General features: G+C 32.6%; 1 protein-coding gene and 2 non-coding genes across 3 annotated transcripts; all 3 read right to left on the reverse strand.

Moving 5' to 3' along the window:
* Nucleotides 1-487: 487 nt before the first annotated feature.
* Nucleotides 488-2,504, reverse strand: LOC116346564. The gene is made up of 2 exons (XM_031776705.1): nucleotides 1,426-2,504; nucleotides 488-1,356 (listed from the first exon to the last, which is right to left on the reverse strand). Exon 1 carries the CDS (start codon nucleotides 2,356-2,358, stop codon nucleotides 1,525-1,527), a length of 834 nt encoding a protein of 277 aa, XP_031632565.1. The 5' UTR covers nucleotides 2,359-2,504; the 3' UTR covers nucleotides 488-1,356; nucleotides 1,426-1,524.
* A 14,530-nt stretch (nucleotides 2,505-17,034) lies between these two features.
* Nucleotides 17,035-17,145, reverse strand: Trnal-caa. Its single transcript has 2 exons — nucleotides 17,108-17,145; nucleotides 17,035-17,080 (listed from the first exon to the last, which is right to left on the reverse strand). It is a non-coding gene; the product is annotated as a tRNA-Leu (tRNA).
* A 2,295-nt stretch (nucleotides 17,146-19,440) lies between these two features.
* Trnal-aag lies at nucleotides 19,441-19,522 on the reverse strand. The gene has a single exon. It is a non-coding gene; the product is annotated as a tRNA-Leu (tRNA).
* Nucleotides 19,523-19,906: the final 384 nt, after the last annotated feature.

A 19,906-nucleotide genomic window follows, 5' to 3' on the forward strand; every position in this document is an offset into this window, starting at 1 on the left:
TATAGATCTTCAAATTTCGTCATTTTTCACTCCCGAACATTGCGTTGAGATATCGCCGGTAACAATAGATGGAAGAAATACGAATTGGTACTATAAACTCGTAGAATACTTCAAACTCTCATTCATGTTTTCATATACGAAAATAGATATAGATTCCATCAAATGATATATATGCCCTATTTATTCAATTTTAACACAAATACAATATGAAAAATGCAGTTAAATTCCCAATAAACAATTGTTGGGGCAAATTCATCCATTATCGGGCATATGTTGACGGTCAATTTTGTGGCCGGATTTGTGTGTAGTTTCAGTCATTTTCAACGTCACCAGTGGAAGAAAAAGAAGGAGAAAGAAAAAGTTAGCTAAAATCTATAGAGCCATATTTCTATCGGCGAAAATGGATTTTTTTCGAATGTTATTTAACTGAGCGCCACATCCAAATTAAATTCATTTTTAACATTTGATAAAATAATACTTACCTACAGATAAATCTGTACTGAGCTGTGTACAATTACACATTTAGACAATGTGTACTATACACAATCACCAAAGCCACAAAATACAAGCTTTGCTACTAACTACCAGAGTTATTATATTTTTTCTTTTTGATTTCGACGCTGCTTAATCATTGATCTGGAACAACGTTTGCATTGGCCCTGGTTGAAATTCTGCTGGTTGATTTGCTGGATCCATGATGCCTTGCGATCAATTTCTTCACGCAGCTATCTTTCTTTTTGCGTCGTTGACTCTTCTTCGTCACAATTAGCCGTGGTAGTGAGATATACGGTTCTATTTCTTGTGGTATTGGTGCATCGCGAGTACAGTTACGGCACACTTTGAATCGATATTTTTGTGTTTGAATCGGGAATTTCTTCTGGCAATTCGCACAGTGTTGAGATGTGAAATCTTCATTCACTTTGTGTACATCTGAATGGCCAAGTTTTTTAACGCTGCATTGAAGATGCCGTGTACCTGGGCATCGTTTTCCTTTTTTATGCCAATTGGTGAATTGGGTGCCATATCCACTGCTCCGATGTTTATAAGCGATGGCTCATTCTTTGTTATTACTTTCGCCAGCTAATCTTTCTCACCTTGTGACCCGATGTATTTGTCAAACGAAAGCCGTGCATAACGTCGCCGAGCATATGCAGCCACTGCATCTTTCACCATGGTTAATCGATGCCTGACGTAATTTCTCCATCGGATTCCTCGCGGTGATGGTATCGATGGATAGCTTTCACGGTCCAATTGCTCTCGTTGCGTGAATCTGGCAGTCATATGCTTTCCCATTTTGTCTCTGACTTTTCGTCCGGCACCCCAATGATATGACTTCGAAGATATCTTGAAATTTTCCTTTAACAAAAAAATTTAAAAATGAGCATTGATTTTTGTAGAAAACATTTTATTTAAATATAAACTCACCTCAGTGCGATCTTCAATATTCCGACGAATTCCGGCTCAGTATGTTTTCATACCGGGATCAATTGCGACGATGTATTTATACTCATTGTTCTCGAGTTTTCATTTATACTCATTATTCTCGATCTCAGGCTTTGGTGTTCTGTACAATACCGACGCGGAAACGCTATCGCAGACTATCATGTGATGAAACTGTTGGTTCGGTTTCTTGATCTCGTTGATCTTGTCCATGTTGAACAAAATGGCCCATGCTTCATGTTCGTTCTCCTTGTAATAGTTACGGCTATACATATTATGCCCTCCATGATCATTGTTAAATATCTTCGGCACAACTTTCCATTGGGCCAGCAGGCTCATCAAATCAACTTGATCGAATTTAATGTGTTTCAACTGCGGGTCACATATCGGTATGACGGTGAAATTTCTTATTTTTGGTGGCAATGGCTTGGATGGTTTGCAATAAAAAAGCGGATGGCGTTGGTGTCGTAGCCATAATTGCACAAGATCGTGATGCTCTTCCAAAAATATACTTATTTCACGTTGAATGAAGATGAAAAACCACAACGATTCAAACCACTTTTTCTCGATGTATTCAATCATTGACAAATGGTTGCGAAATGATGGTAAACAGCGTACGGCGACTTGTTCATACAACTCATTCATTTTGTTCGTTCGGTGTTGATCGCCTCCGGTACAATCTTGATTGAACATAAGATTGTTCTTTGCATTTCTTATGTCAATGCCATCAAATTTTATGAGCCGATTAGGGTCTTCGTTCAATTTATAGCGAATCATTTGCAAGAAGTTCTCCAATATATTATCTAAATGCGTTGTCAAATTTGTCGTAACATTTGACAAATATTGTTGATTCAAGTATTCAAATGCGTTGCCCATTTGGTACCTACTTGGCCATTCAAATTGATCATCGGCAATCATTTCAAGGAATCCACGTGGTATTTTCGGTTGTTTTGGATTTTCCAAATTTTCTCGTGATACGGCGGCGAAACACTCACGTATAACATTTTTTCCAGCACTGTCAATGAAATATTGCCAATCATCGTTATCTGCTGCAATGTTGACAACATATAAAAACAATGTCGAACCTAGGTAGCATATTACTGTACCATCGTATCATTTGTTAGCGCTTCCCAATATTCAGACTTGAATACCGAAGGCGCTGACAGTTTTATCGATCGCAACTCTTCATTGTCGTTCAATTTTGCCGTATTTTTCTTAAAGGCTGAATTTATTTTTGCACGTCTCCTCTTCATTGTAATGAAAATTAAATCTGTTCAGAAAAAAAACACGAAAAAAATTGTCAAATTCGTGACACACAGTCCATTGATCACTTCAAAAAAAAAATCAAGAAAAATGGTTCGTTTTTGAGTACTTACCAACAACACTGTCACATTCACTGCAAAATGACAAAAAGCGCGTTCGAAAATGTTGTATTCACGATGCAATGGTCGACAATTGGAACACAAGGCTAGCGAGAGAGATTAAATAATTGCATAAATTTAATTAAAACACTTTTTCATTTGAAAAATATATATACAAATATAGAGCGGTCAAAGAGACGCTACACTTACTGCTGTGAAATTCTTTACTAAACAGTGGAATCACCTCAAAAATGCACCCGAATTTATAGAGAATTATTGTTGAATCGACAAAAGTAAACGTTTATTAAAAATGGCCGATGACGATTTTGAAAATGAACAGAAACTGTTTTTCAAACGTTTTGATATGAAAATGAGATTTTATTTGTGTTGTCGAAGAAAACGATTTATTTAGTCACTTTCATTTCACCATCAGAATATATTGTGTTCTGATTTACAAAACAACTCCTTCTGAAATGTTGCGATTGAAACTAATCAACACAATGCACCGTACACATTTGAAGTAACAAGCAAAATGAACGTCGGCGAGAAATGTCAAATTATAAACAAAGAGAGATGTGTGATTTTCGGTTGAAATCTGAATTTTGCTGACACAAGCAAATTAAGAAAAATCTGAGTGAATACACAGAGTGATACATAATGTATATGTAGACAGAAATGCATTTGAATAATCAATACGTTGTTTTAATGCTGTTATTGCTTACGAAGCATACTGTTAATCAACGAACACACATAGCTATCACACGGAGTCTGTCGAAACGTTTTATGTAAACACAATCGAAAAGAGAAATGTTTATGTATGCGATGCGATTATTGTTTATAAAAATGCTTTAAACTTCAACTCCGACATCAAGTCTCACGCCAGTGAGACAAATAAATGGAAATATTCTATTGAAATATATTACTTTTTTGCATACAATTCTTTCAAAAATTACCACTAAACTGGGCCAAAACATTACATTTTTCAACGTTAAAATGAATCAAAAAACATTACATTTTTGTTTGTTCCGTCTATAAACAATATAAAGAGTCAATCCTGAAATTAGTAACTCATTCGTGTACAATGTAACATATGCTGTGCGTGTGTGTGCTACCATACAGTTTGGCCAGTAGAATGCTTGGTATGTTTTTATGACGATATTAAATTGCATCATTTCACTGACACCGCACACTCAATGGAAATTCCATTAATAAATTTCAATCATCATAACTATTTGCATTCGTGTAGTGAACGCAAACGCGCTCGTTCGCTCAAATGTGTATGCAATGAACAGATAGATAGAGAAAGAGAGAGAATTAAAATTGAACAATTAATTTATATCCAGCACATATTTTAAATCGAATCCGACCATTTATAAATCGATGCCACACACTCAATGCATTCATGTGGTTGTATTGTCAACATCATTGTATTACTTCATGGCATTTTCCTCTACTCATTCACACCGATTTATGTGAGAGAGAAAAAAAGCATATTGAAATTGGAGCAATCAACATTGAACAGACAACACTCAAGCATCGCGTTCGCTTCTCATATGTAATCGTGATAAAATGCACATTTATCAGATTAAATTCAATGTAAAAAAATGCATATTCCAATTATTGACATTTTCTATACGATTTTCATTAAAATTTTAAGTGCATCGTGCATATCCTTAATCTCTGATGGTTCTCTCTTTGTGACGAGAGAGCGGTGATTGTGTCTAAAAACATTTCTATTGCGGTCAACTAATGTGAATTTTTTAAACACATTGATACAAGTCTCTTGCAATGATATGTGGTCGAAATGTGTTGCGAGACAGAAAGGTGAAGTATCGTCTGCGAAAACCGAAAAGGATTAGACATTTTTTCGTTGCTGTAACTCAATATTGTTCGGCCTGGTCATAGACAGACGCCACATGTCTACCGGTTGTTGTGGTCAATTTCGGTTTTGCACTTCATTATATCGACTTAAAATTGAATATAAAATATGCAAATCCAGATTGCCCACAACGAAAGCGAATGAGTGCAAAAAAGTTGACAGTAAGAATTTTGTCTCGCATTTGATGTGTGTGTCTGTGTCGGTGCAACACCAAATATTCTCTGGCTATGTATGTATATCTCGACAAATTGTAAATGTACACAACTTTTGGATGCGATCCAAAATCAAACAACAACAAACGAAATATCTCAAACCACACTGCACTATCATGCATAACAAGTGAAACAAATTTGTTGAAATGCGATATGAATTACATTAAACAAACTAAAAAACACACACAAACCACATTCAAAAAGAATGAACAATGCATGAAGAAATTATTAAAATTATTCGAACCAAGTGAGCAGATAACAATGTTTGATTTATAAATGATATTTTATCGAATATAGAGCTATAAGAAATCTATTTACAAGAAGTGGAACAAAATGTGAGATGAGCAAAAAATGAATTAGCTTAGGGTGGCTTCCTAATTGATTGGATATATAATGAAAAATCAATTGCATTCGAAATGTTACCTGAATTAAAAATTATAAAGAAATAACAAAAGAAAACAGAAAATTATATATATATATATATATTTAGATTTACACTTCACATGACAAAAAAAGTATATATGTTATGACAAAATCTATCTACTAATACCAAAAATGGGACAGTGGAACAAATGAATTAGCAGATGGTTATATTTATGTTTTAAAAAAAGTCATTTAATGAAGAATGTTGAAGAACATGGCTATGTTAGGATGACATTGACTATTCTATTTGATTTGTTTATTGTTGTTTTTACACAATTTAATTTTATATGTATTATGAATTTCGTTGTCATTCCTATGTTATGATGTTATGTGTATGTATATGCCCAATGAATCTTTTTACACGGAACGTTTAAGTCGGGCCAACACGCATTTCGAGCCCGTACACGTATGCCAAACACCAATGCCGATGTTTTGTATACCAATTGTACGTGTCTTTTTGTTGTGTGGTTTGGTTTCAAATCCTGAACGATTTATGGTTCATGCATGTGGTTCACACGAGGTGCGAAATAAGACTTGTTTTATATAAATTAATGGGACTTTTATTTATTACACCAAGGAGTAATAGATTATAAGTAAAAAACACTTCTTTCGAAGTTCACAGTGTGACGCAATACTGTAAATCTAAAAATGGTCTGATATAAATTTTCAGTGACGCGTTCACTCAAATATGTACAAAATGTTATTATTGCGTCGCCTCTAAAATGCAAACACAAAATTATTTACATGTCTAAAAGTTATGTTTCACTTTGAACGAAAAATCTGCTGTTTTTTACTTTAAAGCAATTATTTTCAATTTTTATTTTTTGTAATATGTCCATAAAAATACTAAGCCGCTGCAAGTATATACAATTTTAAATAAATGGGAGAACGGTTTAGTTATTTTTACAAAGAGTGTACGTTTCCATATTTTTTGCGGCGGAAGAGGCGACGTAATAATAACATTTTGTACATATTTGAGTGAACGCGTCACTGAAAATTTATATCAGACCATTTTTAGATTTACAGTATTGCGTCACACTGTGAACTTCGAAAGAAGTGTTTTTTACTTATATCAATAGTTGTGATAGTATTTTGGTTACCGTCAAGTGTGCAAAATGTGTCAAAATGTCGCAAAAAAAAAAAAAACAAATTTTATTTGAAAAAATTTGTTTTCGCGCAAAATACACATTGCGAAGGCACAACCGTATTTTCATTACTTTTGCCATTGTCAACTGAAAGAATAAATATGTTCAATGTCTTCACTTACATCCTTGTACTTACACATAGTAATTCAAGTGCCAATCTTCTTTTACCATTGGTAAATAATTTATTTATCATGAAATGTATTTCGTCTCGGTTCCAGTGATGGAGGAAGCCACTACTGATTTCGGTAGTCAAAACGGTGTACTTTGGATTTTCTTCACACACAAAAAAGAATGGATTTTGTATCGTACAATGGAGAAAAAGCCGAAATATTTGGAACGTTGAACTAGATTTTATCTTCCCTTCTTTGTGAAGACTTAAAAAAGGAGATTGAAAAGTCATATTGCTGAAGTGTATTTATTTGGCGGGACCCAGCCCCATCACGAACTGGTGTGTTCTTCATTTAATGTTGAATACAGTGTCTTGTTTCCATCTTCAGTGAATGCTACATTGATGTTCGATACCGATGTTGTTTCAAAAGCAAACCAATCAACTTCCGCGTAACGCAAAGAAATTGGGTCCAGAAAAAAAAAATCGCCTATTTAAGAGCTCTTTTATTTTCTTTGATCAAAAAAACAACAACAACAAAAGTGATATGTTAACGGAAGCAGATTTTTAGAAGAAAAAAAAAACAAAGCGACAGTAGTTTCTATCTTAATGTTAACTTTTCTTGAGAGATTTATTTCAAAATAAAAATACACATTATTTACACTAAACGAATCGGAAAAGCAAAAAAAAAAATTGAAAAAAAATGTCACAAAATAGATCGTAAACAATCGAATAAAATCAAACTTTAACTATTAAAATATTATGAAGAAAAATGTATAGAGAATGAGGGAGAGATGGAGAAAAAAAGAGAACATTATTATACATAATGTAAACAAATATATGTATGGAAGCCGATATGCGGTTGTTTCTGCTGAACAAAATACCTAAAACAACAAAATGGTCCATTAGTTGCATGCCGTCGGCTAATTTGAATTTTATATGGTACATTAAATGCAAACACCACTTTGTGCCAACATCAATTTGCTTTTATAAATGAGTCAATTGAAAATTTACAAAAGATGACGGCTTTTTCCTAGGCTTTTTCACATCGCCCAGTGGAAACAATCACATTTTGGCTTTTTGATGTATGTATATGTGTGAAAGTGAGTGTGGCAAGTGAATTTGTTGCAAAAACACTATATAACTCATGCGACATTTCAGTCGAAACGACACAAAAGAGTGTTGAACCATTCATTCCCGAACACACTTTCACACACACATGTATACATACGCGTACATAATGAACGCCCCTGCAGCGATTGTTACTTAAAATTGCATGTAAAGACAGCAACAAAAAAAACGTTAAACTACGTTATTTACTTGAAGAAAATGATTATTAATAATAAAATTTTATAGAGTTGAAAGAGAGGGATGACAATGTAGAAAAGATTACAAGTCAGATCAAATGCGCATTTCTCCCTATCTTTGTTTTCCGATTTATCCAATGAACCTCGAGTATTCTGTTGAGATAGATAAGGAGAGAGAGAAAGAAAGAAAGAGAATTTGATTTTTTATGTGCTTTTGTTCTAGCGCCGCCGAATGCTGACATTCAAATAGTCACCAAAATCAATGGATTGAATCCAACTGACACGCAATTTTAGATCAATCACTTTGAAATTTCAAATAAAATAGTGTGCTGTTCAAACAATCTTAATTTGTGTCACAGCTCAACGTTATTGAAAAGATTTTTCCAAACATTTTTTCCTTTTCCGAATTTTCATTATTAACGTCCATAATAAACTACATCGGCTGAGACGTTTCTTTTCAATAAAGCGACAAATTTTCAAAGTGAAATCGGATCGATAAGCGCGCGCGCTCCTTCATTTTTGATTTTAAAGAAACACCAGAGATTTGGTTATTCCACCCAATTGCACATAATATTGTACGTAAATTTTTCACTTTCAATTATAAAACAAAAAACGAGAAAAAAACTGATAACCACACAAATGCTTACGCTTAATGCACATTTGCTTATTCGCATGTGTTTGATTGCATGGCTCAAACGACATGGATATATAAAAATGCAACCAATCACCGTTTATAAGTGTATTTTACTAGTATGCAATATCAAAGAATCAATCAATTCTCTTTCTAAATTTTTGTGTTTTTTTTTTTCTTCTTTTCTCGTCATTTTGGCTACTGGGCTAGGGGATAACCGTGAATTGCAGATCGAATAATTTATAATAATAAACGCTATTTCTCTCTAGTTTTCACTAATTCTGCTAGTATTTCTACTAGTTTGTTCTAATACTGCTATTTTTTGCTAATTTCTCTAGTACGTCAACGTAATAACTGAAATGTGTTTACGTAAATGTTTCAAGTTGACACTTTCAACGTGTATATTTGAAGCAGGCACTAGCGTATACGTTTTCAGTAAGAAATCTGTCATCAAATCTACATTTCCGATTGCAATTCGTAAATTGTAGTTAATACAGATGAAATGTGCTTGGTTACGTGCCATTGAATATATTTTTATTTAAAAATGAGAAAAAGCGTATTTAACTACATATTTTGATACATTTTAGTTCAACACTATTCAATTCGTTTGTTTTGTGAATTTTATTTTAATTAATTATTTCAATATATTCAAGAATAAATGCTTACTAAAGTATATACGTGTACAGTGCTAATTCTGCTATTTATTGCTAATTTTGCTATTTTCTTCATGTAAATTTCCCTATTTTTTTGCTAATGTGCTAATTCTAATTCGCATGGATATCCCCTAGCTACTGGGACAAACGTTTTTCACAAGAGTTGATTTCAAAAGTACCACATTTTATGGTTGCACTGCGTTGATGTCTTAACGATATACACAATAAAGCTTCACCGAACAGAGAGCAAACATTACCATTGCATTCGGAAAGCCTTTTTGTGTGCAATATTTCGAGCGTTTAACATTTTCAAAGAAAAGCCATATTCGCTTTGAATACGGTCGTTGAAAAGTACATTGAAACTTTTTTAATCGCCTCGTCTATTGTTACGCTGTTCACATTTTATCGTTTGCAAAATGCTTAAGCCACTACCAATTACCGGCGGTAACATTTTGATCACAAGAGCTTTCAGTTCTTGTTGTCGATTGTGATGCTAGCTAACGTCTCTTATGTACATTTGTACACTTGATTTTATGTGGTACGAATCACAGAAATGCAGTGATTCCGTGAAAATGTCCAATTTGAATCAATTATCACCGTCGCAGTAGCTCAACTAAATATGCTGGCATGCTGTTTTATAGCCACTGAACATATGGCTATATTGATCATTTATAATCGACTTTTGTTTGGGTTTCATATTTATGAGCCCCCAAAAAAAGTTTCATTGATCAACATGACTATGCTCACTGTAGTTTTCTCTCGCCTATTTTTAAAAAATTCGTATTTCTTGGCCGAATCAAAATGAATTGTTTCGTTTTTATCATTGCTCACTTCAATCTGTTTTGTTTCATGACAACAACAAAAAAACCTGAACACACTCATGCTCACTCCTCCTTCCTCCAAAATTGAAATGACAAATCTTATCTAATGAAAAATTATAGTTAATATATTAAGCCATCAGCCAAAGGAAAATAAATTCAAGTAAGATAAACAAAAAAAAAACAACTTTACATATAGTAGACGAAAATCGTATGAATATTTAATATTATGTGAAATAAAAACAAAATATGTAGGAAAGGAACTCAGCAGCAATAGTACGGAGACTGAGTACATATTTAAGGGAACCAAAAAAATTATATAAAAAGTATTTAAACACAACTATTGAGACATAGTGAAAGTGGAAAGAAAGGCAGCAGAAGAACAAAACACAAACAAACACACATATACACACATACAAGTAGATAAAATTGAAATAGAGTTTAATTCTAGAAAAAAAAATCGTTAGCCTAATTAGAAATTCGCCAAGTGATAGATCCAGTGCATACGTTTTTAATCAAGTGTCTTTTATTTAACCACCTCCAATCCTGAATAGTTCCATTTTTTTTATTTGAAAAAAAAAATCACATCTCCAAACAGCATTTTCCCCTCTTTAAACTTTTTTCCGTTTCTCACGATGCGAATATCTAATATTAATTTTATCTAATATACATATAAAATCGTTTCTCTTACACAGCTAATTAACGTATAAGTGTGTGTACCAGCGTTGCGTCGCGTCGCGTGTCGAATTAAATGTTTCCGAAAAATATATATAAACAAAAAAATACAAATGAACAAAACACAGACAACAACAACAACATGAATAACAAAGATCGATTTTTTTATCACAACAACAAATGAAACAAAAAAAGAACACTTTTTCTTAAATCAAAAGAAGAAATTATAAAACAAAAAACAACAATTTTAACGCCAGAAAGCCTATCAAAAAACAAAATACTATAATATTCTCATCCAACTCGTATAGTCAAAAAAATGTGAAAAAAAAATCGAATAAAAGTATTAAAAAAATATTATTATTAGAATATAATTAACGAGATGATAGCGAGTTCTCTATTTTCTTTATCTATTCTCTCTTTCTATATCCTTTGCGCACTTGGACTTAAAACATAAACACTTTGCATACGAGTATCGCGGAAGCTTTTCAATTTCGATGGAGTGTTCGTCAAAACGACCGATATCTATTTTTGTGCCGACATCTGACAAAAATTTAAGATTAAACAAAAACAAAATAATCGGTTCTATCATTTTCAATCAGCTTGTATCTTTATTAACGTAAACTGCACAAACTATCAACATGGATCAAAATGGCAAACAATTCAAAATACCTTTAAAAAAACAACAAACCACTTTACCATTTCCTTTTGTCGGAAAAACGCATAACATTTTTCTACACTTTGAATCGGCCATTTCTTTTATTTGCCAATGATGCATTCGATTTAGTCTCTATATTCTATACTCGGGGATTTATATAAAAAAGGTAAACTGTTTATTTTTCCAGTCGCATAATTCGTCCCAAATTTTCCAACAAATTCTATTCCAACAAACACGTAAGTTCTTCAACATTTTCACTAAAACCAAAATCCAATTTGCAATATAAAAACAAAACAGTATGAAAACTGTGCTTATTTGCTCGAACAAATCTTGTTTGCTCTCTAAATTGGCTTGAGGCCAATGATCTTGAACAAGATTTTATCAAATGAGAACACACACACACACACAAGAAAAACACACTGTAGTCAATCCCCAATACACCTAGCTTGAGAATATCCATACTACTAGACCGACATGCATTGCCATGCGATGAGTATTGCTTGATTTAATAATACAAAAAGTCCATTCACGTGAACTAAGTCTCCGTTGTACAATGTTTAGTCGCACGGACATAAGTAGTGAAGGCTCATTGCATGGTTATGTGATAGTCAAAATCATTTATTATTTCCATTTAAAAAAAGCGTGTTATTGTTGTTATCGACTCGTACCTCCTTGGGAGAATGCACAAAGAATTGTAGATAAAATTGAGAGAAGCTAAAAAAAATTCGATGCACAATTTTCAAAAGAAACTAATTTTCAATGGAGAATTTTCATTTTGTTATTTTTTGATGGTAGTTTTAATGATCACATTAATCTCGGCTGTTGTTTTAATCATGCCATTTGCTCTTGCAAATTGGATACTTTATGGACGCAAATGAAGCATAATGAAACCAATGAAAAGGGACGATTTTTTTCTGTCTGAACAAATCACGATAAATTTATTGATACGTCAAAATGGCCCAATTTGCTTCCGTTCCACCAGTACCATAACCGCAGAACTTTTTCTCGCTCCATTTAAGACCTCATTTCGTCACTTCGTAATCTTAACAGCAAGAAAATGGCACAATTTGTTACATAAGAAATGCTATTTTCTTATTCACAGTTCAAATAGTCGCAAAAACGAACTCTTTTCAACACAATTTTTTAAACAGATTCATTCAAGCAAATCGATAAACAAATTGATAATTCAAATAGATCGACGACATAAAGGGAAGGGGCAAAAGAAGTTTTATTTTGTTTTAAAACCGAATTTCTCAGTCTTTGAAATGACGACCATTTATTTTCACGCAACTTTTTTTAAGCCTTATAGTAATATAGCGAATTTTTTGTATTTTTGCACTTTTTAAACGAATTTCGTTCTTTTTTCACTTCAATTAAATTGATGTTTATGGATTGAAAATAACAATTAGTACAACCGAATTAAACAAAAAAAATTGGATGCGAAACCAATTTGAATATTTGCATCAACTACGTGCCAAATAAGAGAATGAAATGGCAATTATTTTCAGCATCATGTCAGACAAAAAAAAAGTCTAAAAATGGTTTTATGACACAACATAGGCATCAGTTCTTGGTTTTATTGGCGCTGAAAATTTATTTAATTAAATGAGAGTTGATGTGATAGCTCATTGGTGCTATAAATTTTTAACCATTGTAGTTAACTTATTGAAAACAACAACATAATGATATTAAAGGACTTTAAACGGAATAGATTTATTAAGTATACAACACACGTATTTTAATTAAACTAAGGCTAATATTATTAACAATAAAAAAATCTACTACAGTATTTTAATTAGGAACATAATTAGAACATAGCATTTTAACCAGAGCATGACATTGAACATTGACGACCCAGTGTTGAATCTGAAACAGTACTTGTGGGCACGGTGGCGCGTTACATCACAAATGCAATTGCATGCTCTGATTTCATCAAATTGAGAGCGTCTTTTGAATAAAAAGAAGAGAAAAAAGAAATCAAATCAAAAAACGTCTATCTAACTGCTGATGATGAGTTTTTGTATTTTTGGCCAAATCACACCGTTTTTCTATTTCACATAAATATATTATGAAAAAGTTGCCGTTAAAATCAAATTTTATATTAGTTACTAACTAAAATGAGTTACTTGATTGAATGATAATGATGAAAATTAGAAAAGAAAAACAATTAAATTAATATTAAACCCGGTAATATGATGACTATTGTCCGTTCCTAAATCTACGACAACGCCATCTCTTGTTCCCCATCTGTTGCGAGTTTTTTTAACCTAGGGGCTTTTATCTTCAAATGTATACGATTTAAACTCTAAATAGTGAACTATATTGCAAAATCATCTGTAATACGCGCAAATAAATGTGCATAAGTGCATATATTTGGTGTATATTTCGTGTATATTTCGTATATATTTCGTCTATGGCATGTTTTTTTGTTCTCTTTTGTGCGGATCTTCTTCGATTCTGTGTAGCAATACTGTATGTGTGTGTGTACACTGAAGTTTGAAATACATCTTATTCACTGGTATAGGCGAGAAATTTTAATCGTATATATGATGAATAGGACGTGAATATTGTGTATAAATTTGTATGAACGAATGATGAAAGCCCCTAGTTTTTAACCAACCAATATTGATTGGTTCAAATTAAATAGTTTAATATACATTCAAAAAGGGTTCAAGTCAAATCCCGACTATTTGAAAAATCCTCAGGTAAAATATTAAAACAAAACTTGAAACAATTTTTTTCCAATTCATTTTTTTAATTGTCGTCGATTTCATGGAGTAAAACATATAGAAAAACAGAGGAACGAAACATGCTGTGTATGAAAATACTTATACATGTGCGCATACTCAGCTTCGTTTCTGTGATGGCCACTTTAAGCGTACATGTGATGCTTGTGTATGTATTGTTTCTTTAATCTCTACAGTGTACTCTCAATTTCGCTCCTTCAAATCGATGGCAATTAATAGTAAAATGAATTTTGTTTCAACAAATGATTTTAAAAATGGTTTCAATAATTTAAATGAGGATTTATGGGGATATATAAAATGCTAAGTTATTTATTTATTTGCACAGTTAAATGAAAAAATGTATCAGTAAAATGAAATTCGCGCATGAGTAAAATATGCTATTTTGCTCGGTAAAAAAATGCAAATTCAATTTAATTTAATTTTTATTTCAAGTAAAATTATCTCTAATATGCACAGATATTTTCATTATTTTGCGGTATTGAAAAAGAAAAGCGTAGTATTAAAATTCATCATTTATTCCAAAAAATGTGGGATTAAAATTGAATTCTTTTATTTTATTTTAAATTAAAGTGAAAATTTTGTCACAGAAAAAGCTACTGGTGTGTAACCAAAGATGGCGTTTTCGGTTTAGATGCCACTGACGTTTACATATAAATATGTCAACGCAATCCCCGGTTATTAATATTATAATTTAATTTATAATCAAATAAAATAACATATAATCGTCATTTGAAACTGTCACCAGCCATGTATTACCAAGCGATAACGCTTGAACAGCAAAACATACTTACTTAGCTTTGATAATCTCTTCTGATTGAATCCGTAGTTTGTGTTTGAAACTTGAGATGGACAGTCCTTAGCTCAAGCCAGTTGCTACCATAAATAATTGCTCATTGATTCTTTTACGCAAGTAATCAAAAGATGTGGACCTCAATTTCAGAAACTTCTGATGAATATCAACTGCCAATAGCAACATCTATGTAGTTATATCGAGTTAAGAGAGAGAGAGAGAGTGACCCCCTTTATTCATTACGAAGCTAAAACATTTTCTCAATATATTTCTCAATTCATTTGTGGCATTTTCCATTAGGTTAGACCAATTTATTTTTAAATAAATTCATGTTTAACACATATACACATATAATAAAAAAAAAAATCAATTAAAACGAATGAAATTACTAATTATAACTTATATTATATTACAAACACATGCATTTATGTTACACCAAGTGTTAAACACACACAAAGCGTATCGCTGGTCGAGTTTATATGCACATACTGTATGGGATAAATTGTGTGGCGAATTAAGCCAAAAAAGAAAATTATTAAGATGTTTGAAGCGATTTCTTTTGCACTGCCACATTTCCAAAGGAAAAAAAACTTGTAGCCAATTTATGATTAGTTAAGTGCACCACTCACTCAATAGTATGCTCAATGTATAATTGCTTGAAGACAACCAGCGAATAATTTATGGTACTCAAGGTAATGCATAGTGGTCAGTTCTTTATTATAATAATAAAATGTGTCGCCGACCATTTGTGCTTAACTCTTTCAATCAAAACTCACATTTGAATCGTTGCGGCGAAACAGTAGCTCTTATTTTTCTCCAAATAATACTGCAACATAAAGTTTTTTATGAATAGTTTATTTGTTGTATTACAACAAATAAACCGTGTGAAAAAAACTTCATGTTGCAGTATTATTTGGAGAAAAATAAGAGCTACTGTTTCGCCGCAACGATTCATTTGTAACACAATTATGCACGTCGAACAACGTGCTTCTATTGATGGAACTCATCTTATGAGAGATGCATTTCTCTTTCTTTAATTACAACAAAACAAATATATATATTCTTCTGATATTGAAATATGATCGACCGGAACCATACCTACTTAATGGCAGACTTTTTTAATAAACAAAACAAACATTTGAAATTCCATTCCATAATTTCTAAGTCAAAATTGTATTGGAACATTTAAAGTATCATTTTTAAGTGTGTATAATCACAATTTCAATTGAAAAAAAAAATGAAGATAGAAAGTTATGAAAGTTATATTTCTATCATAAAATGTATTCAGATATTTTGCATAGAAGCATTATTGTGTATCCAACTTAATGAATAAAATTGGTTTGGCCTTGGTTTACAATTAACAACATTTTTTCTATTTAAAAAAAACACCTTTTCTTCACATCAATGTTTATGGTTGACATAACATGTTCATTGATATCGGTTTTGGCGATAATTGATGGCAAGAACGGAGATATTCAAGACGCTGAAGAAGGTCCAGAATCCGCACACCGGTGTATTCGAGCTCCTTTGTGCCGGTGACATCATGTCAAGTGTACGTTGGACGAGTGAATGTAAATCATGGTGGCAAAAGAGTGCAAATCAAGGACACTGTATGGCAGGAAACATATGTTGCAGTGGATGCAATTTTGCCGAAAGGAAGGCATACCGACCACATACATGATATTGGTATTTTATATATGTCTAAAATTCCCATATCGGAAGATTAATATAATTTTCTCTATTGTTTAGCTATGTAGAAAAGATACCATGTATACAAATATTGATAACTATTACTATCGTTCAAATATTACTATTTATTTAAATAAAATCATTCGCCAAATTTTCTGAACTTTTTTCAATCAAATTCTCCTTCGGTCTTCTCTTGAGCTTTCAATTTTAAAAGTTTTTCGGCAAACTGTGTTTTAAGTGAAATAAAATTCGAATGTCTGCTGCTGATACAAAATATCAACAGATTAGCTGAGATTAATTTCAACGCCTACAATTTTACATTTTTTTAATTTTTCTTTTAAGTCATTTCGACACCACCGAAAATGTCTCGCTCTATTTTTTCTTAAAAAGAATATCCTATTTTAAAGTCAGGTCAATATCAGAAATGTATACTTTCTAAATTTAACTAACTAAAAAAAATCTTTAAAAAAAGAATGAACAATAAAAAAGCAAAAAAAAAATATTGTCAGAAGGGAGATTCGAACTCCCGCCCACAGAAGTGGACCAGAAGACTCACATTTCATGAGCAAGATTAATCTTGAGTCTGGCGCCTTAGACCGCTCGGCCATCCTGACACTTGAACATCAAACTATTCAATGGCAAGTTTGTTGTTAGTTAAATATTGATTTAAAACAATCTTAGAAGTAAATTTGCTTGTTTAAAATTGATTAATGAAAGTTAATCATTTTTAAAATTTCCTCGCCGATTTATTCTCTAATTGCATTTAAAATACTTTGGTTCTTTCACGGAAGATTTCGAATAAAAAATATTAAAACATTATGTTATCTATCTTCTATCTATATCTATAAATCAGAAAGTATGTATGTATGTATGAATGTCCGGGGTTGGCGTCCAAACGCCTCAACCGATCCGGATAAAAGTGGTACCGTTGGAAAGGTCTCGGCCCGGCGGTGAACATAGGCACTATCATGGTCGGCCATCGTGGTTTAACACGGTCAATATGGTCAAAATACCGTATTTTTACCGTATTTTGCCTAAATTTTGCACATTTTATTGTCAAAAGGTGAGAATGATGGACTATGGTAAATGGTTTAAAATGAAAAAATTTGACAAATGAAAAGTTTTGACGATTTAACACGGTTATTGAGGTCGGACATAATGGTACATCGTAGTCTAAAACCATTTAACATGGTTTAACACGATTTCCGAGGTCGACCATCATGGTAAAAAACGTCGAAACATGATTTAACATGGTTTACGGAGTCGGCCATCATGGTAAAAATTTTAAAAATACGTGAAATATTAACAACATGACCGATTTTAATCAATTTCCAACGGTTGAAGCCTGGGTTAACCATGGTGGACTGTGTCAAACCGTGGTAAACGGCTTAAAAACCATAATAATTAATGGCCTTAATAATACTTTTGAAATTTTTCAAGAGATAAGGTTACGAGTTAGCAAAGCGATCGAGTAACCGTCCCATATGTAAAAAAAATATAGAAGTATCGGGACCGGCCATCGTGGTCTAACACGGTCACTATGGTCAAAAAACCGTATTTTTAGCGTTATTTAGCCTGTATTTTATAGTTTTTGTTGATAAAATAGGAGAATGGACCGTGGTAAACCGTGTTAACCGTGATGTCCGACCATGATGGACCGTTGTAAATGGTTTAAAATGAAATTTTTTGACGAATTAAGCGATTTTAACATCATTTAACACGGTTATTGAGGTCGGCCATCGTGGTCTAACACAGTGTTGGGAAAAGATATTAGATAAGATGAGATACCAGATAAGATGCCAGATAAGATGATATCTTATATCTTATCTTAGAGTTATATAGATACTTTTGAGTATCTAAAGTCCAAAATTTTTCTGATTTTTTCTGCTTAAAAATATCTTTGAAAGTATCTAAGATACACCCAAGATATTATCTTATCTTTGCGGGTTTTTACGATAAGATATGGTATCATACCTAGATAAATTTTTCGCAAACTAAAAAAATCTCATCTTATCTAGATACCAAAAATTTTACAATTACCCAACACTGATCTACTAATAATAATTTGAAACGGTTGTGTCTTCCTTTTGAGCCTAGTAGTAAACTAAAACAATTACAAGGCTCAACCAAAGATAAATTAACGACTATTTAGACAAGGCTGGCATATACGTAATAACTTGCACAGATTGTGGGAAAAAATACTATGGCCAAACAAAAAGAACACTTTCCAAACGGTTTAAAGAACACACCGATTGCATCAAATTAAATCAACCGAAGAAGTCAGCGTTCGCTCAACATGCTCTTTACAATAGTCATCTCGATGTATCAATCAATAACGTTAAGCTACTCAAACAAGTAAACGAACCAAGTCGTTTAGACGCATACGAATTCTATTACTTACAACGAGACGATAATAACATCAATATAGATAACGGCAACATAGACACTGATCTCTTCAAATTTGTTTAATTGTATTGTGCACCCCACAATTTTTTTTCATAGCGTTACGCATTTACATTGTAAACAAATCACTTTAGTCATAACACCGACTCCGTTGTCGCATATACTTTTTCTCTTTGTTCTCTTTTGCGTGTTGCTGAAGATGACAAATATATTTTGTCGAAATGCATACAAAAGTTTTTTAGAAATTAATCAAATAAATTTCTTCATATTGTGAACTCAACTTAAGGTGTTTTAATTTATTTAATTAGATTATTTATCGGAGTTTCACGTTTTTCGTTCATTCCATAAACAATATTTACATACAAACTACTCTTGCACTTCATGCGATCACAGTTACTATGAATTCAACTCCATTATGGTTTAAAATAATAGTTTTGTATCAATAAAGAGTAACCGTCCAATATGAAAAAAAAACAGTTTAAAAAAAAACGAATTAAAAAATATATTGGCAACGGCGAGATTCGAACTCGCGCCTCCGAAGAGACTGGTGCCTTAAACCAGCGCCTTAGACCGCTCGGCCACGTTACCCCATGTTTAAGGCGCCGATCTTAACCGAATCGATCGAATCACCCGCTTGGCCCAATGACATTTTGGAAGTGGCAGATTCTCAAGTAAAGCCAATTTTACAAGACGTTAATTCTGGATTGAATGCAGAAGTGATTAGCGAATCGCCGCCGCTTAGTGATGGTGGATAGTTACTTCAGAGAATCCAAGATACCATGATGTTTTAGTGAATGGCAATGATGACACAAAACTTCTCGAATCGTTAACTAAAGTATCTATCATCAAATTCACATATCATATGTACTATATTATTCACTTGGCCGTTACGGATCACTTCACGGGCATTTAGCTGACCCAACTGTAACAGTGCTACAAACACAAAAAGCGAAAATGCAATAAATTTCATGT

The sequence above is a fragment of the Contarinia nasturtii genome, unplaced genomic scaffold (assembly GCF_009176525.2).
Source record: "Contarinia nasturtii isolate CC-2019 unplaced genomic scaffold, AAFC_CNas_1.1 Cnas_scaffold_1565, whole genome shotgun sequence".
In the NCBI taxonomy this organism is placed as follows: Eukaryota; Metazoa; Arthropoda; class Insecta; order Diptera; family Cecidomyiidae; genus Contarinia; species Contarinia nasturtii.

Bases quoted from the DNA above. Each gene is read 5' to 3' on its own strand.
- LOC116346564 (XM_031776705.1), bottom strand. From the start codon at position 2,358: ATGATTGCCGATGATCAATTTGAATGGCCAAGTAGGTACCAAATGGGC.